At 41.6% G+C, this 27,573-nt stretch overlaps 1 protein-coding gene across 2 annotated transcripts in view; it reads right to left on the bottom strand.

Moving 5' to 3' along the window:
- arhgap42a (Rho GTPase activating protein 42a) overlaps nt 1-27,573 on the bottom strand; it is a 231,924-nt gene that overhangs the window by 74,700 nt on the left and 129,651 nt on the right. For both annotated transcript variants that reach the window (XM_052026620.1, XM_052026621.1), the window contains exon 4: nt 10,193-10,264. In XM_052026620.1, the coding sequence (XP_051882580.1) occupies nt 10,193-10,264 (72 nt within the window). The remainder of the gene's footprint in view (nt 1-10,192; nt 10,265-27,573) is intronic.

Here is a 27,573-nt window from a genome sequence, read left to right as displayed (position 1 = left end):
AAGCAGGATGTAGTAATAGCTAACAGTACATAAAATGTACCAATGGAAACTTACCTGGTTAGTGTGAATTTTAACTTCCCTTTGTCATCTGTGTCTTCCATATTCCATAAACACTTGTTCAAAGTTAGTTATCTGTCCTACACTAATTTCCACCTGCACATCTCCTGACTTGCTTTGCTCCCTGACTCTGGAACTTCCCGATTTCACCATATCTCTGCAACATTTCCAGATTTTGGGTCCTCTTCTACATTCTTGAATCTTGCAACATTTGGCATTTTATGTAATCCTCTGTGTTATGCACTCTACCAGTTGTAGCAAAACCCTTAACTGCCAGCGCGATTCTCCACTATTTCCTCCCAAACACTTTGGTCTAATTCATTTATCTGTATACTCGAAATGCCTATCATATGTAGCTATCACAACGTAGCTCACCACCTGTTCTACTTTGTTAATTTTGCTGATTTTTGTTTTTCTCCCTTTTTTGTTAGGTGCTTTGGGATAATTAAGAACACATGGGTGATCAAGAATAGCCAAGTGTACACTTGTTAAAGGGAACTTGTACACAGTAATGTTGAAATGTCAAAGGAATGCATTCGATATAGGGCATTTGGATTTTCAGAGTGCAGCCAATAAGACGTTTGAAAAAGAGACTAAGAAAAACTCAAACAGACATGGTTAAAAAAAAACACAAAACATCACAGCCAATTGGAAAAAATTACGATAAATAATTGCTTAGGAGAATGAAATTGGGGAAGTGAAATTTAACACAGATAAGTGTGAGGTAACACATTTTAGAAAGAAACACAATTTCTAGCCACTGTTCCACTAACTCCCCAATCTCTTTCTGTCAGAGTTCCTATGCCCCAACCTCCAATGCCAGTATCCTCTGTACTCACATACTCCAGCTCACTCCCCCAAAACATCAGTATGCTATCATGGCCCATCATTAACAACACTCAGTCACTCTTCCCTGTTCCCACAAGATCATTTTTTCTTTCACCCTGACCTTAACATAACTCATTTCAAGTCTCTTTTCCTATCCTATTCCCACTTCCCCACTCCTATCCTGTCCAGTTCCTGGAAACTGAGTGGGGATTGGACCACCTTGTGAATGCAGGAAGGTAATGACACCGCGCACAGGTTTCAGAGTGACAGCTGTCAAAATGGCAGAGCAGGAGAGGGAGGCAGATGAGATTCACTATACTGGCAAACTGAAAGTACCGCAGGATGTAGGAGATTACTGTGCCAATTCAGGAGCACTGGCATCACCTCCATCCTGTTCATTCAAACTGTAATATGTCCCAAAGCTGTCAACAATGGGCTCAACATTGAATTCTCCAACTTCTGATAAATCACTTCCTTTGTCTGTAAGAGAACTAGTCATTTCTGACATTTGTGATATAGGCCTTTGTTTTTTTCTCTATTGGTACACTCTGACCTAGCATTTCCAACACATTACTTTGTCACCCTCTAACTGAGAAAAGGGTAGACTGGGAGAGGGAGACAGTTATTCAGAAACCAGAGCTGAGTGTTGCTAAATAACAAACAGATTAATAAACTATCTCCACAGCCACCCAGCCTCACCTATCACTGATATTCCCTTTGTCTAATTCATCCATCCCCCTTTAACTTCTGTAACCTGAAACTTTTCTCCCCCTCTTTCTCAGTTCTGACAAAAGACCTTCTTCCTGAAACGTTAACTCCGTTTCTCTTTCCACAGACACTGCTTGACCTGCTGTGCATATCCACCATTTGTTTTTGTAATGTGTCAGGTACTGCAGGATTACATTTAATGATTAACTTGACTCCTCCACCAACGCTTGGCTCCGAAACAATGGCCCATTTTCTTTCCGGTCAAGGCTGAGGCAATGATGTTCTATAATGAACTCAAAGGAACCAGCTCATAAAGGCTTAGCTGTCCCCTTTCCTGATAACTGTCACTGAAATTCTTGGTGTCCAGAAAGAGTATCATCATCAAGCTGGCTGAGTAGCTAATCTTAATATAGAATGAACACAAACAAACCAGAAAATAAAAACCACAATTTTAACCAACACTTTAAATATTTTATGGAGAATAAAACATCACAAATATATTTAACAATAAAATCCATTACATCTTGGTTTATAAAGGAAAGAGAATGACTCCTATATATGAGATTAGTGATAGAGCAATACAGCACTGATACAGGCCCTTCAGCCCAACCAGTCCATGCCAACCATGGTGCCCACCCAGCTAGTCCCAATTTCCTGCGTTCGGCCCATATCCCTCTAAGCCCGGCCCCTCCATGTATCTATCCAAGTGCTTCTTAAGTATACCTGCCTCAACCACTTCTTCTGGCAGCTCATTCCATATACTAACCACCCTCTGTGTGAAAAAGTTGCCCGTCAGATTCCTTTTAAATGTTTCCCCTCTCAGCCTAATCTTATGCCCCCTAGTTTTAGACTCTCTTACCCTGGGGAAAAGACTGTTACCATCCACCTCATCTATGCCTCTCATAATTTTAAACACTTCTATAAAGGTCGCCCCTGATTCTCCTACATTCTAAGGAATAAAGACCTAGCCTGGCCAACCTTCCCCTATAACTCAGGCCCTCTAGTCCTGGCAACACCTTCATAAATCTTTTCTGCACTCTTTCCAGTTTAACCACATTTATTTTCGGACCAAAGTTTCTACTAAGTACACTATAAAAGGCTCGATTCCAACGTACAGACTGGTGCAAGCGAGCAGTTTTTTTTTCATTTGTATTGCAAGATCTGGGCAGCATTGGCAAGACCAGTATTGACAGCCCACCTCTAACGGCTCTTGGGAAGGTGGTGGCAAACCATTTTGTTGAACTTCTTCCAGTCCTCCTGATAAAAGTGCTCTGACAGTACTGTTGGGTTGGGAGTTCCAGGATTTAGATCCAATGACAATGAAGAAATTACAGTATGATACATTTCCAAGTAAGGATGGTGTTCAACTAGGAGGGGAACCTGCAGCTGGTGGTGCTCCCATATGCTTGCTGCCTTCAGCCTTCCTGGTGGTAGATACTGCAGGTTTGGGAGATATGGTTAAAGTAACCTGTATGAGTAACTGCATTGCATTTTGTAGATAGTACACTGCAGACATTATGTGCTGGTGATGGAGGAAATAAATGCTTAGTATGGTGGATTAGGTGCCAGTCAAGCTGGATGCTCTGTCCTGAATGATGTTGGACTTCTCGAAAGTTAATGATGCTGCACTCACCATGCAAGTAGAGAATATTCTGCCACACTCCTGACATGCCTTCCAGATGATGAAAAGACTGAGAAGTCAAGAAGCAAGTACTTTGCCACAAGATGCCCAGCCCTGATCAGCTCTTGTAGTAACTGGCTAGTCCAATTGAATTCCTGGTGGCACCCAGGATATTGATGGTGGAGGACTGAAAGATGGTAATGCTGCCCAAGAGCAAGGGTAGGGGGTTAGACACTCTCTTGTAGTGCAAATGTTACCTGCCACTTATCAGTCCATGTCTGACTTTTTTAAAATCTTGTTGCATGCAGGCATGGACTCCCTTATTTGCTATGGAGCTGCGAAAGAAATTGAACATTGCACAATCAGAGAAAATGGACAATCCTGACCTTATGACTGGAGGAATGTCATTGATGAAGAAACCAAGATGATTTAGGGTTAGGACACTGGTCTGAGGACCTCCTGCAGTGATGTCATGGGACTGGGAAGACTAACCTACAAGAACCACAACCACCTTCCTTCATGCAAAGTGTGACTCCAATCACTAGCACCATTTGATGCCATTGAAAATACCCACTTATAGCTGAAATAGCTAACAAGGATCCTTACAGTCTCATCATATCACTGATTTACAAAACTTATGCTGGAAAATATTCAGTTTATAGGAAAGAAAAATGAACAATAATCCTTGGAAAACATTCAGTGATTTTATTTTGTTTCCTTCATTAGAGTTCCTTGGTTGGTATAGATAAACCAAGAATTAACTGGAAGACCATGTCAATACATTGGTATGAGAAGCATAAACAAATTAACTTACCCAATTACAGAAAACTGGAGGCTAAAAGTTTCTGAAAACCCTCATTTCCAATTAAAGTATTTAAGCAAAATTATTCTTACTGATTTCTCAATGAATTGCCTTAACAAGTGAATACAATATCGTGGGAAAACAGGTTTTATCGTATGCTAAAGTACATTCTTAAGTAAACAAAAAAAAGCTAATCTGAATGTCATCATGTGCCAAGAAACCAAGAAACAAACAATACAACCCACAAGCAAGATTGTGAACATCTGGAAAGATAAGGTTCATTAACCATCTATACCCTGACCAGTATTCTAATGTACACATTTTTTTTCTTTATCTGGGATTGCAGATACAATAGTCACTGGGTAGCAGGGTACAAAAACTTCATTCATATTTTTTCTGCCTGTTTCAGTTTTAAAGCCAAGAAGAAAGACACAAGCCTTTGTAATGGATATAAACTTGAACAACATTGTAGCAGCTAGGCAGATTTTAAAAAAAGGCAATTGGTCATCAGTTATTTCAAATTAAAATGGCTAGCAATTCACATCAAAATTAGGCTTTGGTGTAATCAGTTTGTGAAGATCATCAGACATTATAATAAATGCTGCTTAATGTCTTTCATGAATTCAGTGATCCACGGCAAACAATATATCTCACAATGATCTCCCTAAAGTTATCAGCTGGAGGCCAACAAACCACAATACCAAATAAGGAAAGCTACTTCATGCCTGAAATCCTTTCCCAGTTAAGTCACCAAGCTATTATTTACATTAACTCAATAACTTCAGTGGCCACATATCAAAAAAACAGGCTGTAATTCATCTTGTTTCACAGTACCAATACTACTTGCTTGACACATGATAAATCCTAGTAAGCTTATGCCATATACATATTAAGTATATAAAAATTTAATCATCAAGGAATCCATGAACAATCTGGAGATGTATGAAAAAAAGAGGCAGGACATTGATAAATGATTATGCACCGAATCTAAAATAGCATTTGATAAAAGTACTGCAGCTTTTCTACAATAAGAAATTTCCAGCCATCAGTTTTGCATTCTTCCCTTGAAGGCATAGACTGCAGCAAGACCGTAATTCCATAGGCGTCTGTAGCTGCCTTCACTTGTCCAACTGATTACACATGCAAGTCTAGACAACAAATGTGGAGATTTGGATGGTATCATTGCCGAGCCATATCTTGCCTTTGCCCATTATTCATAGTCACATGTGCCATTAGGTATTAATTAGAGCAGGAATCAACCTCATTTCCACTTGAATCAAATGTGCAACCTTCTACCTCCGTGCTGCTCATGAATAAGTGCTAATAACTTTTCAACAAGCACTATACAAACATTTCTGAGTGAAGAGGTTAAATAGCCTTTTATAGATGTACATTGACTAAAATATTACAACCAATATTAAAGGTATGTAAAAAAAAGACTTAGGTGTTGCATATCAATGTAAGGTTTTAGATGAGAACTTTAGATTGTATTGTATTAATTTTAGATGACAAATTTAGATTTAAGTTTTTCATTGACCAAGAAACATTCCAAAGCATTTATTCCAATTATTCTTGGGGGGAATTGGTTTTAGCTACAAAGGTGGTTCTGCTGTGCTTTTATAATACTGGCAATGTGTTTGGGCTTTGGTAGTTCTGTAAAAGTTCCAAGGGTTCCAGCACAGATGCGACATTAGAGCACTCAAGTCAGAACTGGGAACTGCAAACCATAATTGGTCTCAGCAAAGTACTTCTGTGATGAGACTGATATATTTTTTTTAGTAAAGACAAATTATTTGTCCTGTAATCATGATGGTTTGATAAAAATGGAATGGAATATGTATTTAATGAAAGTGCACAGCCCCAACAGAAGTGCGAATGGGTGTAGATTCCTGCCCTTTTCCTAGATAAAACCTGACACAAGGGAGATGTGGAGGAAGCTGAAAATATTTCAGGTGTGCAAAATTTCCACAAGCATTATGCCTGAAGTTTTGTGAGGACTTTCTGCACGTTTGTCTGTGTCTCTCCCCTTTTTATTTCACTGTATTTCACAGTGGTTAGAATGATTACTTTCAACAAATAAAACGCAAGTGAATGTCAATCAATAAATAAAGCCTTTAGGTGCATGTTTTAAATTGATCATTTTTTAAATAAACACAATCAAATTATGAGATAGAAATGCAAACACTAGAACCTGGAGCAACATAAAAGGCGCTGGAGGAACTCAGCGGGTCAGGTGACATCCATGGAGGGAAATGGACAGTCAATGTTTCGGGTTGAGGCTCTTCATCTGGACTGGCAGTGTGTTATTCCACCCCTCGGCTTAACACACTTTCTGAAATTTGAGGATTTTAATTCATATAAAAGCTAAAATTACAGAAGGTGTGATATTGAATTGTCATGTTTTCTTTCCACCCATAATCCTCATGACTTTTATAAAAAAAACATAAACAAGTCTTTTGAGGTAAAATTTTTGAAATTTATGGCCCAGCTTTTATTCAAATAATTTCAACAACAAAATAAATATTGATTGGAGAATACAAATATATCTTGCCATATTGATAATGGCTTTGATTACTAAGTTTAATTCCAAGCTACAGATGAACTAGAATTAACACTATTCAGAATTCAAAAAAAATGCAGCAATCTGAATTACTGGCTTAACTGGAGAACACTGAAGATTTATCAATAAAGCTAGTCAAACTCACAAATAAACAAGAAAGAGAAAACTGGTAAGAGTAAGGAAAAGATTAAGCACAGAAGTGACTCCAGAAAGAAAGTGAAAAAGACAAGCTGACAAAAATGTCAAAAAAAGTCAAAGAAATGTCAAGAAAAATACTAAAGAGAGTGCACAACCAAAATAAACAAAAGAGCCTTTAAGTACCAAGAAAAGCTTTAATCAGGAAAAGATAGATTTTATAATTTAAAAATATTAGAAACGTGCAGAAACAGGCAAGGCCTAATGACCAGTTGTTACACTACTGCCCCTATTTCAGATAAGCTTTTACCCTGTACACAGCATTGAGATGACCAGGCCCAAAGTCAAAACAACAGTTTCTAATATTACATTATCCTCCTTGGTCTTGTTTCACCACTCAGTTACTTCGGTCAACCATGTCTAACCTCCAGTAGAGTGATATTTCATGATTCTATAAATCCAGATAGCGCCTTTCTTGCTCCTGCTTCACTCCTCACTCCAGCAGACTAGACTACCTGAACAATTTCCCTTTTGGTAAAAACTATCCTCAGTGGCATCGTTCATGTACTAAGATGTCAAAATCCAAATGCATGTTGATGGTGTCCAGTTCTATATCACCATGATCTTGCTCAACTCCTCCATCATTCAGTTATTAACATTAAAAGGTGAGGCAGTGTATATTTCCTTGAGCTCAGTTGCAGAAGGTCAAAAAGAATATTTGTACCTCCATCGATAATCTCCACTCCTTTCATCATCAGAGAAAGGTAAAGAATTCATGTCAACCTCTTAAGGATGATTTAGACCCTGCAAAGTACTGATCAACCCAGGGTTTTAACTCATTCATCCTATTCTGTGCCAAGAGGTATAACTCCATTACCATTTCATTTCCAGGAACGTGAAATCTTTCTGATCAAATTTCAATACAGGTGACTTCCATGTTATTGAAGGGTTGCATTCCTAAAAAAAACAGCCACATCATGATTTTCTGTAACATATAACCCCATTTCCCATTGAATTTCATGTTATAAGTGGAGATGTGTTCCTATGGGATGTTTTTCTCTCAGCAGTAATGATAGTGCCTCTGTTGCTGCTTCATGGCAGGGGGGCCACTTAAGAGATTGCCTTGTCAGTTTCCAAAACAAATCTCTTAAGTGGCTAGCTCTGTGTTTGGAGACCCAAGCAATTGCAGTTGCAGTAATCTGGAGCAAAAGAACAAACTGAAGGTGATGGTGATAGGTATAGAAAGACGAGAGAGACAAGAGAGAAGAGAAAGGGCAGATGGGGCCAGGTGGCGGGAGGGGAGGTGGAGGTAGGTGGCAGTCTCTCGTGTCTCCAGTTATCCTTCAGCTTGAATGGAGATGTACACTCTTAAATGCACATCAAATATAGGTAACCTGGACCCATTTCAGACATCATGAGGGTGAATAAAATGGAAAACTCTTCCAAAACCTGCTAGGTAGCAAAGTGAACCTACCATGCTAAAAAAACCTGCCACATTATCTGTATAGGTCAAGACACAAGAGTTGAAAAAAAGACAAAAATTCTTGTTCCTCAACATTTTGTGTTTACTTAATATTTTTCTCACATAAATTCCACAGGAGTGGATTTTATTCCATATCTCAGATTTTTGGGTGGTGATTTATGAATTCCACAAGGATGAATTCCTGTAACCCAATCAGCTGTAACACAGGGGGACACCTGTATCTTTCTTGTTCTCTTCATAACTTGCTCAATGAACTGCTGTCCACAACCTGCTTCACAATAAGTCCATCAACCATTAAGTTACAAAACTACACAGTGTCAATGCCAAAAGTTGCAAGTCCTCATCCTAATCTCAAAATCATGTCACGAAACAATTGCACCATAACTGCTGCAAGTGTTAGGCCCCCATACAAATCATTTGAACTTCAGACTCCTACATTCTGTACAAACACTCCGTTCATCCCATTAATGGTGAATGACTTTGGCTCAACTCACAACAACTCCCTTCCTGTGTTCAACATTCACCTTTAGCTTTCCATTAAAAATATTCTCTTCAGCCTGTCACCCAATTCATATTCTCCCAACATGGCTCATCATTCAATTTTTTTCTAAAGTTAAAGGTGTGTGTGTGTGTCTAGAATAACAATAGAGAATAATAATTATCTATCGCTGCATCCTATATTAATCTAAAATTACCAAAGCAGAGCAGGCTCCGCAGCATGGAAGCCTGAGAAGAATATATATAAAAATATCATGGGTGGAGACACTACTGACAACATGATGTTTGGATGGTGGTTCAATGTTCAAAACAACCCACAATGCCAGCACTTCCTACATAAGTTATTAAAATCTATAAATAGTCGGAGGACAGGGGGACAAGTGGATGTCATATGTATGGACTTCTATAAGATATCACATGAGAGACTCATGAACAAGGTCAAAGAACATGGAGCCAGAATATGTGTAGCAGAACAGAAAGCCAAAAGCAGAGATTATAGGGAGTAGAGATTAAAGGCTCATACTGGCAGAAGGTAGCAAAAAAAAAAATACTCTGTAAGGATTGTGTGGAGATAGTTAATACACAAGCATACAACAAAATAAAAGAGACTTCAGCAAGCATGCAGTGTGTGTAAATGGCAAAGAAATGTCAATAAAAGAAGTGAGAGGTAATGCATTTTGGGAAGCAAAATAAAGTCACCAGTTCATCAGAACATTAACTTCTGAGTGTATACATGGGAGGTTAAATTAAAGTCATCACGAAAAATAACAAAAATTATAAAAGATTTAAGTACTGGGCTTCATTTCTGAATTGCATTTCCAAGGCAGAGGTATTAAATAAATACACAACCTTGAATACCATGTGCATGTACCTGCCTGGTACCTTGAGTACCAGGCAGGCACAGTAGAGTAGAAGTTAGCGTAATGCTTTACAGTGCCAGCGACCTGGGTTCAAATCCGGCCACTGTCTGTAAGGAGTTTGTACATTCTCCCCATATCTGCATGGGTTTCCTCCCACATTCCAAAGACGTACAGGTTAGGAAGTTGTGGGCATGCTATGTTGGCGCCGGAAGCGTGGCGACACTTGCGGCTGCCCCCAGAACACTACGCAAAGATGCATTTCACTGTGTGTTTCGATGTATGTGTGACTAATAAAGATATCTTAATTCTTGCCTCTATGTTACAAAAGGAATATACAGATACTACACAAAGTACAAAAAATATGCAAGAAAAGGCTTACAAGAATAAGATTTTGTGGGAAAAACACGACAGTGATTCAAGACACTTGGAAATCAAAACGCCAATAAAGCAGGAACTTGGCTTCATTCTGTTCATCTTACTTGGTTCCAAATCCACAACCAAGGTAAAATTCAACATCTGAATGTACAAACTATTCAGTTCTCAGCTCTCTTTGGAATGTTTGACCATGTTTACCAGTACTGTAACAACTGGGTAAATATGTTCAAGAATGTAGTATAACGAACAAAAACATATTACTTACTTTTGCCGCCCCTATTTGATCTTTACGAAACTTCTCCAGTGGTGCAATTAAAACATCATTGGCATTTTGAATCTAAAATAACAATAGAGAATAAAATGTTAACTGTTGTTGCATCCTACATTAATCTGCTCAAATTAACCTGCAGTGTTTTATTTAACAAATTAATGCTGCAGTAAGACATAGACCATATTTTTTCTACATCTCCTCTCTAATCTGAATGCTTGTACATTGATGATTTTATAATGTAATGTTTTCAACATTCTTATACATTAAAGGTGGAGCCTTTTATAGAAGACCTATAATCCAGCCAAAGATAAAAAATTATATTTAATAATCATACATTACCATATCACGTATTTTTAAAACAATACCAAAGTCACACAAAAGGGCAGATGGTTACCTTTAGAATCAAGATGCTTAATGGAAGAAAGTTTTCCAACTGAATGACTTTTGAAGTTGCCAATGCTGATATAATTCTTCCAGTAGTGAGCTTTACCTTAATTGTCATTAAGAGTTTTGTAACAATTAATGACCTACTTACAACATAAGAAACAGCAGTAGGCCAACCAGCCTTTTGAGCCTGCTCTGTCAATAAAATCATAGCTGATCCAATCCATAGCGGACATTTAAGAATCAATCAGCACTGGTGAGACTGGAGTCACATGTAGGGAAGCCCAGGTACAGATGGCAGATGTCCCCCCGAGGGACATTAATGAACCAAATGGGATTATATGAGTCTGTCTCTATCTCGCACATAAATATATACATTCTCCACTTAAACACACAATACAATTTGAAATTTTGAAATTTGTCAAGCTTTTCTTCCAGTTAACTTTGAAAAGCATAAATAAATTTTGCAAAAGGATGCATTTCATCATTTGCCTTCCATGCATGCTGCTTGTGCTACTTGAAAAAATTTATGTATTAATCCTAACATGGCTAAAAGGTGTGTATACTGTTTGATTCAAAACAACATTTACTGAAAATGTAAGTCATGCATTGGCTATTTGATTACCTCAATTTACATTTCTAAAGGAAACTAGTGACTTTGATCAACAAGGTCATTAATACAGTCCTGGTTTAGACCCCACAAAAAATTCTTTAATAGAGTGAAAAATCATCGTAAGGATGCAGACTAGCTATAAAGAAACACTGCATGCTTCCAACCCACCAATTTCTTCAACTAATGCCAAGATCATCAATCTGTTTCTTTTCAGGCCCCAGAAAATATGTACCTAATTCCCTGTTGGTCATACGAACACCAAGTACTTCACTCAAAGCCACCACGTAAAATTAGCAGGTGTTTGCTTGCACTCCTGGACAATTATATCAGCGAGCTATTCCTACGGGCTCAACAGATCAAAAAGCAGTTGAATTTCAATCAAAATTCAACCAGGACCTGGATGCTTGCAGACAGTAGAAGTAATAAGTTGCAAAATCCTTAGGCAGGGTAAGAAATGTAAAATGTGCTGATTTTAGGTGAGGGGAGATAATGCATTAGACTGTAAAAACAATCTTGCAATTGCCTTTACTTTTCAACACTTTTGCCTGTAACATTAAAACTTTCTTGCCAGTTTAGGTTCCATTCCACTCATCAATGCATTTGCAGACCCAACCAATATTATAAAATGTCCTCAAATGTGAAGCACTAACTTCAGACTTATAATTATAAAAAAGGACTATGTAAAATCTAATGCTGTCATTTAAAAAACCTTGTAACAATCCATAAATCTGTAAGGGAGAGACACATTACTTATATAGATATGGTCTGTCTAATTCTGAGTGGACTACAACCTACAACCTGAATACATCGTGATCCAACAGGCAAAAATAACTTGGAACCAGTAATGCTCAACTGCTCAACAATGTAATTATACAGTAATTATTTTGGCCAGGTAGTGTTCCAAATTATTTATCAATCTACTTGCAAAGCACAACAGAAACTGCCCTAATGCCAGGAATGAAGTTGTGTTCTTTTCATTATCCTTATATGCAGCAGAAAAAGACAATTTGACCCATGATATTATCACACAGTGGAAAAAAGTGTCTCTCTATATTTCTGGGTTATTCAATTGCAAGTGAAAGGTCAGTAAACAGGGCATGCGATGCAATTTCAACAATAGCTCACCTTTATTTGATGCCTCTAAAACATGAACCAGCCCAAGGCACCTAAAGCTTGGTCAAGGAGATCTTAAAAGATACTAGAGAAGTTGAAAGGCTCAAAGTATTTGTGGATAAGTAAAAGAAACATGACAGTTTACTAAAGTCAGACTCCTGTCTTCTTTGGGAAGTTTGGTCCTTGAGACAATGCAAAATCTTGCATTTTTATAATACATTCACAGGCTCAGGGTGCCAGAAAAAATATTACTGCATAATAATATAATGAAAATCTTTATCCCAAACGTAGCCTCTTTTGTAGTGGAGGGAATTTAAAAGAACATCCAAGTTAATGACACAAGCTTAGCAGCAGAAAAAAGGTAAAACTACCTCATTCTATCACAAACATAAATATGCATTGCAGATTTCAGATCTCAGCAATAACCACTTAACTATTGCCTGTTTAAACCAGACTCAGGCATTCTTCCATTTATGTCCCTGACCTAATTAGTGTTAATTGGGATATGTGATCAATAAAAAGAACCAACAATATTTCCATAGGAGAAGGGTGACAGGAAGTTTTTGAAATAACCAGTCTTCCAATCAGTAGAATGCTATTGATACAATTTGAGTGAGAACTTACTGGCCCCAAAATTCAGAGTTCTGCCTGTTCACTGGGCGTTATGGATTCCAATTTACTTTTATATTTTTACCGCATTCACATTTTCATTGCATTGGTAAAGGCAGTGGTCCAGTAGACACTTCCACATGCTGATGGTATGCAGAGTTGGCAAATAGTGATGTCAGTGTGCAACACTTAATGGACAACAGTTCTACCAAATGAACACCAATGACCCAACTAAAGAGCTCCATGGATCATCTCACATGGAAAATCATGCAATTAGGAGGAAGGATCTATGATAATTCTATTTAAAGACTTCATCGATTAGTTGTGGGTTAGTTGCTGACTGATTTGCAAGGGTGTTTTGGTTACCATCCCCCCAGGAGTGCAGCATGACTGAAAATGAGAAGCATGAAGAGTAGGAGAATCTGGTAGAAAATGGAGGACTAGGGGGAAGAAACATCCACCATGCATGTTAAGAGGCAACTCCCTACGCGCACCACAGTGAGCAGCAATCAGGTGACGCTCCTTTACCATGAATTCCTCATAGAAACAAATTACTACTACAACTGTCTGGACAGAGTAGGGCCAGAACCACTTTGCCATTGGCTGGAGTGGTCAAGATAACCATCAACTTTTATGCCTCTGTCTACTTCCAAGCTGAAGCAGGAAATATCTATATTTAACAGTTTGCATTTTGGTGGTCACGGATGTTTGTTTTAAACAAAAGGAGAACAAAATTCAACTCATTCTCTATTGGCAAAGAGCTGCACTCCACAGCAAATCTGGATTATTGACTTACCAATGGTGCTGGGTTCCACTGGCTGTACTTGAGTCACACTGCAGGCACACCAATAAAGGAGGATCTTTCCTTTAATGTCCAGGTGAATGTGATCATACAAAGTGCATCTTAATGATCAGTTTGTAGTATTGAGGAGGAGCAGTGGTATTGATACTCATTCTGTATCAGACTTAATGCTCCTACACAGTTTTCCCTAAGGCTGCAGCTTGGCCAGTGAAAGGCTGCTGGCTTGCAGTGAGAGTCTTCAGACATCTTCAAAGGGCAACTTCAAGTAGACCACGGCTGAAACAGCCGCCTCTGGGCTGCACCTTGTCATCATGATCAACAGTGTCCCGGCAGCTAGAAGGAAGCCAGAAGCAAGGACACTGGTGAGAATAAATGAAAGCAGATTCACAATCAATGGAAGCACTCCCTGGGATGTCTCCTCAACAATTCTAAGAAGAGGTAGATCAATTTCCAAACACAAAGGCATCTAGCGCTACGAGGAGTGAGAGAGATACAAAATCAACCATGAGCAGATTCCAAAGACTAAATGGTTTACTCCTGCTCCAATTTTCTGTGCTTCTTCCAGCAAAATTGTCATGTTTTACTACCAGAAAATCATGCATAAAATATATCAGTAGTTAAATGCAAGGTTTACCAAAAGGTGGTAGTAATGCTGCCAGCCACACCCATTAGAATGACCCACAGTATAGCTAAAGGAACAATTTTCCTCCATAGATAAATACCGAGAAGCCTTGCATTTGATACATCAGGACTCCAACTTTGTGGTTGTAACCCTCCACAATCTGACAATAAGGCGGGTTCCACCCTCGCCACCAGCTGCAAAGCAGGGAGCACAACCTTAATCAGATTGTAATTTCAGTATCTTCAAACACAATTCCACATTACATTACAGTTCCCATTTTGAAGACAGCATTTCCTATAGTGCAACACTCTCTCAGTTCTTCTTGGCATCATCAACCTGGCATCAGTTACAGCAGTAACTAATTGACCGGTAGAGCCTTTAATGGGAAACTAGATAAAAAAAAACCAAGGAAAGAAGCAGATGAATACATTGGTAAAGAAGGATGCTAGAGGGATGGTGTAGAACATAACAAACAGCATTTATCTGTCCAATCTCTGTGCTATAAAATGTTGTAATACTGCACAATACAAAGTAACTGTGACCACAGGAATACCACTAGCAATTATACTGTTTACTATCTGGTCATGCTCAGTTTCACAAGGAAGTGACAATTTGATGGTAGAGAGCTATAATAATTTGATGATTACTAATGAAATAGTCTGATATGCTGCTGGAATCACATGAAAATTAGAGTCTCAGATGTAGCCATCTTGGCTTTCATCCAGTGGTGCCCTGTTTGAAACAAAATCGTGACAGCAGGAAGTCATATGAACTGTAACAACGAGTGCCTGAATTTACAATAATTTAATCAATTATGATGCAGGAACATGGCATAAACTAAAACTATAGGTTTATATAGAGATTCAAATTGAACATAAGTACAAGGGCATAACTCCCAAAATAAAATAATATGACTTAGACATTGATTGCCATATATGCTTATATATGCCATATAAAACAGAATATTTTGGACACATTAGAGTTAAAAGAAAGTTCCAGGATCCAGCTGAAGGCAGATAAATAAGTAATACTGGATTGTAGCCACTCACCGTCCGGTCAGGCAAACCAGCTCGGCAGTAGGATCGCGCGGCGTCAGAGCGACGAGGCCCAAGATGGCGGCGGGCCTCGTCTTTCCTGAGCGATGGGGAGAACCCGCGTGCGGGAAAGACTTGATGACGTAGTACTTGGTTCATTGCCGGTTGCATTGGGTGGGAACAGTCTCCCTTAAAAGGCCCGCGCAAGGCGGGAAAATAAACCAGTTCTTGTTTGACAATCTTTCGACTAGCGTCTTGTTTTATTTCGCAGTAGCAACCGCTACATTGGTGACCCCAACGGTCCAAACGGATTTTGGACCCGCGCAATGGACGACAATGCAGCAGCCAATGCAGTGGCCCTCAAGCTGCCCACTTTTTGGACACTTCGTCCCAGCATCTGGTTTGACCAGGCCGAAGCGCAATTCCACCTTCAGCAGATCACCTCCGACTCCACGAAGTACTACCATGTGGTTAGCTCTCTGGACCAAGAGACAGCCGCCCAGGTCAGAGACTTCATCCAGTCGCCCCTGGAGGAAGATAAGTACCCGGCTTTCAAAGACCTTTTGATTCGGACCTTCGGCCTCTCCCGCTGGGAGCGCGCCGCCCGCCTGCTTCATCTGGATGGCCTGGGGGACAGATCCCCATCCGCCCTAATGAATGAGATGCTGGCATTGGCCGAGGGACACAAGCCATGCCTGATGTTCGAACAGGCCTTCCTTGAACAGCTCCCCAATGACATCCACCTGCTGTTAGCTGACACCGACTTCAGCAACCCCAGTGAGGTAGCTGCCCGGGCAGATGTCCTGTGGAAGGCCAAACGCAAGAGCGGTTCGTCCGTCGGCCAAATCACCAGGCCACGAGCCCAACGCCCGCATCGCCCAGCCCCAGCAACCGAGCAGAAACACCCCAGGAACACAGACGACGACACAGGCGACCAGCTGTGTTTCTACCATCAGAGGTGGGGCGCGGAGGCCCATCGATGCCGCCCACCCTGCAAGTTTCAGGGAAACGCCAGGGCCAGCCGCCGCTGATAATTACAGCAGCTGGCCGCCGGCAGAGCCTCCTATTCGTTCAAGACAAGAAATCTGGATGGTGTTTCCTCGTTGATACTGGAGCAGAGGTCAGTATTTTGCCCCCGACTGGCCGCGACACTCGTAACAGGCCACCAGGTCCTGTACTCAATGCTGCCAATGGTACAACGATACGGTCTTTCAGTACCCGTATACTTCAATTACAATTCGGCGGCAGCCATTTTACCTGGACCTTTACCCTTGATACCGTCGCCCGACCACTCCTAGGAGCCAATTTCCTTCGGGCCCACAACCTGTTAGTCGACCTGCGAGGGAAGCGGTTAGTCCACTCTAGCATTTTCCAGACCTATCCCCTGGGAGAAATCAGCCTACCAGCCCCGCACCTGGACTCCATTTCCCTTTCTGGCGACGATTTCACCAAGCTCCTAGCCGAATTCCCATCAATTTTGGCACCTCGGTTTACAAATTCTAGGCCCAAACACGGGGTACGACACCACATCATTACTACAGGGCCACCCCTTCATGCCCGAGCACGATGATTACCTCCAAACAAGCTCCACCTGGCAAAGGAAGAGTTCCGTCACGTGGAGGAGCTGGGGATTGTTTGCAGGTCAGACAGCCCCTGGGCTTCCCCCCTGCACATGGTCCCCAAAGCCACCGGAGGGTGGAGGCCCTGCAGCGACTACCGCAGGCTGAACGACGCCACCACCCCGGAACGCTATCCCATCGCTCACATCCAGGACTTCGCAGCGAACTTACACGGGGCCCGCATCTTTTCCAAAGTGGACCTTGTTCAGGGATACCACCAAATCCCGGTCCATCCAGAGGACGTTCCCAAAACTGCGATTATCACCCCATTCGGCCTGTTCGAATTCCTTCAAATGCTGTTCGGCCTTAAGAACGCCGTGCAGACCTTCCAGCAGCTGATGGACGCGGTAGGCCAAGACCTGGACTTCATGTTCATTTACTTAGATGACATACTGATAGCCAGCCGTAACCGCCAAGAACACCTTTCCCACCTCTGCCAGCTGTATTCTCGTCTCCGCGATTTCGGCCTCATGATCAACCCATCCAAGTGCCAATTCGGACTTGACTCTATCGATTTCCTCGGCCACAAAATCACCAGCGATGGGGCAACACCCCTACCCGCCAAGGTAGACGTTATCTGCCATTTTGCCCGCCCCGACACAGTCAAAGGCCTACAGGAATTCCTTGGGATGGTCAACTTTTACCGTCGGTTCATCCCTGCAGCAGCCCGTATCATGCGCCCTCTGTTCTCGCTGATGGCTGGTAAGGGCAAGGACATCACCTGGAATGACGAGGCTGCGGCTGCCTTCGTTAAGGCCAAAGACGCCCTGGCAGACGCCATGATGCTTGTACACCCTAGGACAGATGTCCCAACCGCCCTCACGGTGGACACATCCAACACCACGGTGGGTGGGGTACTGGAACAGCTACTCGAAGGCCGTTGGCAACCCTTGGCATTTTTCAGCAAGCACCTTAGACCACCTGAACTTTTGATCGGGAACTTCTAGTGCTGTATCTGGCGGTCCGGTATTTCCGATACTTTCTAGAAGGCAGGCCTTTCACCGCTTTCACCGATCATAAGCCTTTGTCCTTTGCCTTCTCCAAAGTCTCCAATCCCTGGTCAGCTCGTCAGCAGAGACATTTATCCTACATTTCCGAATTCACAACAGATATCCAACATGTCTCCGGAAAGAATAATGTCGTTGCTGATGCACTTTCCAGACCGACCATCCACAACCTGTCCTTGGGTGTCGACTACACGGCCCTAGCTGACGCACAGCAAGCCGACGACGAACTGCCCAGCTACAGAACTGCAGTCTCGGGCCTGCAGCTCCGAGATTTCTTGGTTGGTCCAGGTCAGCAGACCCTATTTTGCGACATCGTGACAGGTCAGCCCCGCCCTATAGTTCCTGCAGCCTGGCGGAGACACGTTTTCGACTCGGTACATGGGTTGGCGCACCCGTCCATCAGATCAACTGTCCGACTGGTCGCCACCAAGTTTGTCTGGCATGGCCTGCGCAAACAGGTCAGTGAGTGGGCCAGGACTTGTCCGCACTGCCAGACATCGAAAATCCAATGACACACCAAAGTCCCGCCACAGCAGTTCGAGCCTACCCATAGGAGATTCGACCACATACATGTCGACCTCATGGGCCCTCTGCCAGTTTCAAGAGGAGCCTGGCACCTCCTTACCATCGTGGACCGGTTCATGAGGTGGCCAGAGGCAACCCCCCTGACTGACATCACGACTGATTCCTGCGCCCAGGCACTGCTCACAACTTGGGTCTCACGTTTTGGTGTTCCGGCCCACATCACTTCAGACAGAGGCACCCAATTCACTTTCAGTCTCTGGGCTGCATTAGCGAACCTGCTAGGGACACAGCTGCATACCACCACGGCCTACCATCCTCAATCAAATGGGTTGGTGGAACGTTTTCACCACCATCTGAAGTCAGCCTGAAGGGTCCTAACTGGGTTGACGAGCTGCCTTGGGTCCTGCTCGGCATACGCACTGCCCCCAAAGAAGACCTCCGCGCTTCGTCAGCTGAGCTTGTGTACGGGACGCCCCTAGTTGTCCCAGGGGATTTCATACCTGCCCTTCGAGACCAAGGGGAACAACCCCCAGCAGTCCTACAAAGACTGCGCGAGAAGCTCGGCAACTTGGCCCCGATTCCCACCTCACGGCACGGTCAAGCCCCATCCTGTCAGCCCAAAGAACTACGAGACTGTAAGTTTGTTTCCGTTCACAGGGGCACACCTCGGGCGCCGTTGCAATGACCATATGAGGGACCGTTCCGAGTCATCAGGAATAATGGATCCACCTTTATTTTTGACATTGGGGGCAGGGAACAGGTTTTCACGATGGACCGCCTCAAACCGGCCCATTTAGATCTGCGACAACCGGTCGAGGTTTCAACGCCGCGACGCAGAGGCCGACCCCCTAAACAGCGGCTGGCACAGCCCGCAGACCTTGGGGACTGTATCGCCAGTTCTGGGGGGGGTTGTGTAGCGACTCACCGTCCAGTCAGGCGAACCGGCTCGGCAGTCAGGTTGCGCGGCGTCGGAGCGACGAGGCCCAAGATGGCGGCAGGCCTCGTCTTTCCCGAGTGACGGGGAGAACCCGCGGGCGGGCAAGACTTGATGACATAGTACTTACATCATTACCGATTGCATTGGGCGGGAACAGTCTCCCTTAAAAGGCCCGCACAAGGCGGGAAAATAAACCAGTTCTTGTTTGACAATCCTTCGACTAGCATCTTGTTTTATTTCGTGGTAGCAACCGCTACAGGATGCAATTTTACTAATTAGTGAAAACCCTGCACAGGACATTGCTGTTTCAAAGTAAAAACAAAACTGCCAGCAGTAAAGTTGACTAGTGTAGCCTTTAATAAAAAGCTAGATAAAGATGCAAAAGGGAAAGAAACAGGGCAATGCATTGGTGGAGAAGGATTGAACAAGGATGATGCAGAACTGTGCACCATCCTTGTTTCAATGCAAAATGAAAAGATGCAAAATGCATTGGAATCATAGTTTATAAAGAATTATTTATACATATTAATCAAATTCTGTTTCATAATACTTAAAACCAACATTCACCCAGTTTTGTTCCTGACAGAGTCATAACCAGCAACGGTTTCTCTTCCAGCACCCAGACAATTACCCTTTAGTATCACCTGAAAAACTCTCTCTGCTTTCTCCCTCCCCGCCCCCTATTTTTCACAAACATCCCACCACTCAGCAACATCATTTGAAAACACTACCAGTTTTCACAGGTCTGCTGATAACACCAAGGTTTACTCCATTATCACCCCCCCTTGATCCTTCTTTTGTCACAAAATTGTTCACCATTCAGTTGTAAATGAGCTCCTTTTGCCTATGATTAAATATTGGGAAAAGATATCAGAAGCACTGCTTTAAGGAAATAGAACATAGACAGTACAGCACAGGAACAGGCCCTGCGGCCCATGATGTCTGTGCTGAATATGATGCCAAATTAATCTAAATCACCTCTGACTGCACATGATCCATGTCCCTCCACATCTGGCATATTTATGTGCCTATCTAAGAGCCTCTTAAATGTCTCTATCAAATCTGCTTCCACCACTGCCCCGGCAGCCTGTTCCAGGCACCTACCACACTGTGTGTAAAAAAACCTGCCCTGCACATCTCCCTTAAACTTTCCCCTGCTCACCCTAAATGCATGTCCTCTAGTATTTGACATTTCTACCTGGGGAAAAAAAAGTCTGACTGTCTACCCTATCTATGCCTCTTATAATTTTATAAACTTCTATCAGGTCCCCCCTCGGCCTCCAGTGCTCCAGAACAAAAAACAAGTTTGTCCAACCTCTCTTTATAGCTCATACCCTCTAATCCTGGCAGCATCCTGGTAAACCTCTTCTGTATCTTTTCCAAAGCTTCCACATCCTTCCTGTAATGAGGTGACCAGAATTGCACACAATACTCCAAGTATGGCTTAACCAAAATTTTATATGACTTCCTTACACCTATACTCAAATGACTTCCTTACACTTATACTTAAATGGAGAGAGATGAGCACCTTCAATTAAATGGAGAGGCTGAACCAGCTAGGAATGTTCTCCTTAGAGAAGAGGTAGTTGAGGGGAAATTTTATTGTGGTGTTCAAAATTATTTAGGGTTCTGTAAAAGTAAATTAGGAATCAGTATTGCCACTGGCATGAGGGACAGAAAAGGGTATTTAAGATAAGTGACAACAAACCTTAAGGGGAGATGATGAATTTCTCTCCTCATCCTTGCACAAGATGTTGTGAAGTGGAATACACTAAAAAGGATGACTCAAGTAGTTTAATAGGAACGGGATACATTGAAATGAAAAAAAATTGCAGGCTTATTGGGAAAGAGCAGAACAGTGGAACTAATTGGACAACTCTTTCAAGTAGTCAGCACATGTAAAGAAAGCCCAATGGCACTCTTCTGTGCTATTTAATTCCACAATGAAGTAGCCATAAAACGTTTCCCTAAGAATACATGTGGTGCATGTCACTTTCATTTTATGCACTAAAAAGGTAAAAAAAATCAAGAAAATCACTCACATGAGACCAAAGCAAACATGCATTTTTATTTACAAACAAGTCATCTACAACAGGCAACACCAAAACTGCAATAAACTTGCTGTACAGCACTTGACTTACTCTACAGATGGCTTCAAATAAATAGTGCTGAATGTTTGGATGTCAGTTTCAACAATCTTTTCACTGTCTACATAGAAACATTAGCATGATACTTAGTTACCAAAATAGGATGGGATGAGACTATGTTAGAGGATAAAATGCATTAATGATAATGAAACTGACCACTTCTGGTTTTAATGGAGGAAAGAGAAGCAGGCAGCCAATTCACACACAAAGTAGATTAATCGTTGAATAGTCTGCCTTCAATTTAACAGTTAAAGAGTTTCAACAGTTGATGGAGCTGTTTAATTCATATAATGCCTTTCACCTCCCTTCTAGGACATCCCAAAACACTTTACAGACAACAAAGTACTTTTGAAATAAAATTATTACTGCAGCATAAATGGCACTATGCATGAAGTGTTTCAAAAAACAATGATATAATATTGACGAATTTATCGATTTTATTTCAAAGGGGATCAGGGGATAAATGCTGGCTAAGACACCAGGACAACTCCCCTGCTTTTCTTCAAAATAGTATAGCAGGATTTTTTCTGGTCACCTGGGAGCAGATGGACCTCTGTTGACCGTTACACTTGAAAGATGGCACTTCTTCAATTCAGCAATGGAGTATCAACCTAGATTTTTTTTCCTCAAGTCTCCAAAGCAGAATGTGAACCAACAAACTTCTGACTCAAAGTGCTAACCATTCAACCATGGCTGATAATTCAGATAAATTATTCTACATAACTAGCTAATTATTGCATTAATTATTTAAATATTAATATTTCAGAGACAAGGTGGACGTGATTTCAAGAAAACAATCAGTACTGGTTTCTTTATCTGAGACAAAGACAAAACCAATTGAAATCAATTTAAAACAATTTATTTTATCTTGCTCCACTCTTTGGAAACAGATTTAGTACAAAAGTTGCTCTAATAAGGGCATGACAGTGTTTCTCTTCTTTCATATCCCTCCACATAGGCTCTCAGCCACGTGCTCTTCACATTGAGTGGAGTGTGGAGAACACAGTTCACATGTCAGGTTGATCTTCCATCAGAACTGGAAACAAAAATAGAGGTTACAAATAAAAACGAAAAAGGGGGAAATAAGGAAAGGGAGGATGAACAAGGGGCAAAAGTCAGGAAAGATGAAATGTCAAATGCGTTGATTATGAAAGGCAAAGGTGGCTTAGAATGGGGCACAAAACAAAAGACGGTCTGGATAAAATGCAAAAAAAACAAAACCAATTGTCACTGTCTGAAAAAAATGGGCAATTATTATGATCTGACTTTTGTAAGGCAACAAGTGTCTAACCAATCGATGAGGTGCTACTGCTAAAGCTTGAGAGAAATTCACTGGAACAGTACAAGATCCCAGAGAGAGTGAGTAGGAGAATTAAACTGACACAGATTGGATGACCACCCTGTGAAACATGTATAATCCCAATCAGCATTCAGACCCCGCAGTATAGAGAAACCTGCATCATTTGTAGTGAATATTGTATAAAAATTGAAAACAGTATAAACAGAGGAAATGGAACACATTTACTTCTGCACTTGGGCTTGGGATGGTGTTATTGGTAATGACTGCGTGCACCAAGAGGTTGGGGAGGGAAGAGTGGCAACTGAGGGGAGAGGGATCACACTGGAGATGGAGAAATGGAGAGGGATAAGAGGCTGCTGGTATAGGCAGGTGGCATAGAAGGCAAGACCAAGGGGAGTCCTCTTGTAACTTTCTGAGGAGGCAAAGAACAGTATAGCACAGGAACAGGCCATTCAGCCCACCATGTCTGTGCTGACCATGATGCCAAATTAAACTGAACCCATCTTCCTGCACATGATCCACATCCCTCCATTCCCTGTATGTTCATGTGCCCATCTAAATACCTCTTAAATGCCACTATTGTATCTGCTTCCATTACCATCCCAGGCAGTGGGTTCCAGGCACTTGCTACTCTCTATATATAAAAAAAACTTAACCTGCACATCTCCTTTAAACTCTTCACCTCTCACATTAAAGTACTCCCATATTTGACATTTCCACCACAGGAAAAAGTCTCTGACTACCCTATTTATGCCTCTCATAATTTTATAAACCTCTATCAGGTTTCCCCTCAAGCCTCTGACATTCCAGAGAAAACAACTTACGAAGGGGTGACAGAAGAGCAGTACAGTGGGAAATAGCATGGACTATGAGCAGCCTATCAACCATGGCCAGGAAACCTCAGCTGTGGAAAATGGAACACTCATAAAAAGCAGATAGTCTGCATCATCAGAACAAATACAAAAGAGTATCTGAAAAAAATGTAATAAGCTTCACAGGAAATCAGTGGGAAGAAGTCAAAATTATAACTATGAATGAGGATAGGCTGTGTTAGACCAGATATGTAAAGTAGAACAACTGTATAAAACAGCATAATTCAGACATCTCAACCAATCCTTTTATATATAAATGTGGCTTTGAAAGGTAAACATTTTATTTAATGAAGCATAAGCACCACTTTTGCTCCTTTAAGATAAAAATGCAACATCAGCATTAAGATTTTGTTTTCCGAATCTACACAAAGTTTTTGCAAGGACTGTGGTTAATACTGGTGTTTAAAAAAGTGTTATTCTCATTATGGAAGCTGGAATTTATGTTTCCCATATTTTATACCTACTATAAAACCAAAGTGCAAATAATTGGCAAATATCACTATGTTTTCTCTTATGTTGTGGAGATTGGTCCAAGGTATGCCAAGAAATGACCTGGATCCCCTTCAATTTGCCTATTGCCACAACAGATCAACAGCAGATGCTATTTCATTGACTCTCCAGAGACTTCTGGATCATTGGACAGTAATGTATACATCAGGCTGCTGTTCATTGACTATGGCTTGGCATTCAACACTATCATCCCCTTCAAACTCATCACCAAGCTCCAACACCTGGGCATCAGTACTTTCCTTTGAACTGGATCATTGACTTCCTCATTGGCAGACCTCAATCAGTACGGATCAAGGCTGCATGCCTAGCCCCTCTGTTCTCCTTCCTATACAACCACGACTGTGTGGCTGAGGACAGCTCCAATACCATCTATAAATTCACTGACAACACCACTGTTGTTGGCCAAATCACGGATGGCAATGAGTCAGCGTACAGGAGTGAGATAGAACACCTGGTTGAATGGTGCCGCAATAACAACCTCGTGATTAACGTGAACAAAACCAATGAGCTAATCATTGACTTCAGAAAGGGGAAGTTGGGAAACCATGTACCAGGTCTCATTGGTGGGTCAGAGGTGGAGAGAGTAAGCAGCTTCAAAATCCTGGGCGTTAACATCTCACATGACTTGCCCTGGCTCAGCACATAGATGCAATCACAAAGAAGGTGCACTAGCTCCTCTACTTTCTTATAAGCTTAAGAAGATTTGACATCTCAACAAATACTCAAACAAACTTCCACTGCTGAAAGTATCCTGACTGGTTGCATCATGGCCTGGTTCAACAATTCCAAAGCACAGGAACACAAAAGGCTGCAGAGTAGTTGACGCAGCCTGGTCCATCATGGGCACAGCCCTCCCCACCATTAACACCACCTTCAGAAGGCGCTGCCTCAAGAAGGCAGCATTTATCATCAAGGATTCCCACAATCATGGTCATGCCTCTTCTCCCTGCTACCATCAGGCAAGAGGTACAGAAGCCTGCAGTCCCACGAGGTACAGAAGCCTGCAGTCCCACCACACCACCAGGTTCAGGAACAGCTATTTTCTTACAACCATCAGGTTCTTGAACTGACTGGAATACCCCTAACCCTACCTCAGCAATGGAACACCAAGGACCACCTCTTGCACTACCATGGACTTGTCTGTCTTTTTTTTTGCACTAAGGTCTTGTTTTTGCAGAGTTTTTTTTCTCTTCACTGTCTTGTATAACTTATATTGTGTTGTCTATATCGACATGCCCGTGATGCTGCTGCAAGTTTTTTTTATTGTACCTGTACCTCACCATACTTGTGCACATGGTAACAAACTCCACTTGACTTTTTTGACTTCTAAACTTCCTCCAAACAAAGTGGTGTGATAAAGTAGGAGCCAACCAATCTGCATTCTGTATTGTGGGTGCAAGTTATGGTTCTGTTGTTTGCATTCTTAGTCAGAGGATCTGAGATTTATACGAGAAGCTGGGAGTACAAAAATTTAGGCCAGCTCTTTAGAATCATTCTTTCAAATGAATCATTCAGCAAACATCTTATCTGCTCTCTTGTATGAACGTAACAAATTTCATGGCAGTATTTTGCAGAAGACCAAGGGTCAACATCACTTTACGCAGTCTCTCTCACATTGCTGTTTATGGGAACCTGTGTGCAAGTTGGTTATGATGTTTCCAACATTACAAAAGTGTTGGCTCACTATTAATAAAATCCTGTATAAATGGTAAAACCCTAGGGCCATCCTGGGGTTGTGAAAGGTGCTTTTAAAATGTGGGTCTTGCTGTCTATAATGTAAGGGGCACCTGAACTAGCAACGGAAGTCATTCTGACATTCCAGGTCAGGCTTAACACTGCTGAGCTAAGTTTTCATTTGAACTCAGCAGGGGATTATTGCCGAGTTAGCCAGATACAACCTATGGGAATGTCAGTTAATTAAATGCTGGAGTCTGACTTCTCAAGGCAGAACTGCATAGACACAGTAGCTAGACAGCAAGAAGGGGGTGGGTGAGGCAAGTTGGGGGAGGTGGTGGGAAAGAGTTGAGTGGAAAAGAAAAGATCCTGTAGTAAAACCAAAGTTAGAACTTAATAATGTTTCACTAACTGGCCATATTTGAATGAATAAGCATAGTTAACCTATAGATTTTTGTCACATATTGGAAAACCTCTTCATAATGCAGATAATTAAATGGTAATGTATTTGTTTACAGTATGCAATGAATAATTCTACATTGTTAAAAACCTCAGGAAGAAAATGAAAAGCTTGCATTTTATTAGCCTTTTATACAATCTCACTGCAAGCTCCCACAAACAATTAAATTAATGAGCAGATAATCAACATTAGGTATTTTTCTTTGCACTATTTATTTTGTAATTTATAGTAATTTTTATGTCTTTGCACTATACTGCCGCTGCAAAACAACAAATTTCACGTCAAATAAGTCAGTGATAATAAACCTGATTCTGATAGGGAGAAAGACTGGAAAAAGTGCTGAAGCAATTACAAGGTCACCGATGTGCACCAAGGGTTTGTTCTGAATCCATTGATCAAGATCACGGCTTGCAAACCATCACATGGTGGATGTAGAATGGAGATGCATTTCTGAAGGTATCCAGGTTTGAGATGGATTGATCACAGACCCCTTCGACTGACAGGGTGGGAGGCTTTTGTAAAGTCAAAAAAGGCCATGTCTACAGGTTGACACTGCTCCATACTGTTCCCCTGGAGGTCACACACCAAAGGTCAAGTCCATTGTACTTCAGCTACAGGGAAGAGGCAGTTGAGGAGGCCTCTAGCAATTATTTTTCCTGTGGCAGACAGCAGAGAGGCCCCTCAGTATTTTCCACAATTGGATCTGAAAGTTGGACTAGGGAGGGAAGCACTTTAGTTGAACAGTGATTTTTATTGAAACACGACTTCAGCTGTGGACATATTATTATTTCCATATGTCAAAAGCGGCATGGTCCTAAGCTTATTAAAATAAGATGTTGGGTGAAAATTTATTGCAGCCAGCAAATGAACAGTGCCTGCCATTACTTGGTCTTGCCCTTGCCCACCATGCAGTGAAGAATGAAATGCCTTGGTTTCTTGTACAAGAGATGTGGGATTTGTGTGAATAGAGCAGGCATAGATCCTTCTATTGAGTGAGATTTAGGGGCAGTTAAAATTAATGGTGTGGTGCCTGGACCAGGAAGTTCAAATAGTGAATTGAATGCCAAATCAGGTGCAGAATAAGAAAGAAAGATTAGAATGCGAAAGATAGAAGGGGAAAATGTTTTAAAAACTCCAACAATCAAAA

This window comes from Pristis pectinata, chromosome 11, assembly GCF_009764475.1.
Source record: "Pristis pectinata isolate sPriPec2 chromosome 11, sPriPec2.1.pri, whole genome shotgun sequence".
In the NCBI taxonomy this organism is placed as follows: Eukaryota; Metazoa; Chordata; class Chondrichthyes; order Rhinopristiformes; family Pristidae; genus Pristis; species Pristis pectinata.
Note: the sequence above shows the minus strand (reverse complement) of the source record. Positions and strands in the feature narration are given on the sequence as shown.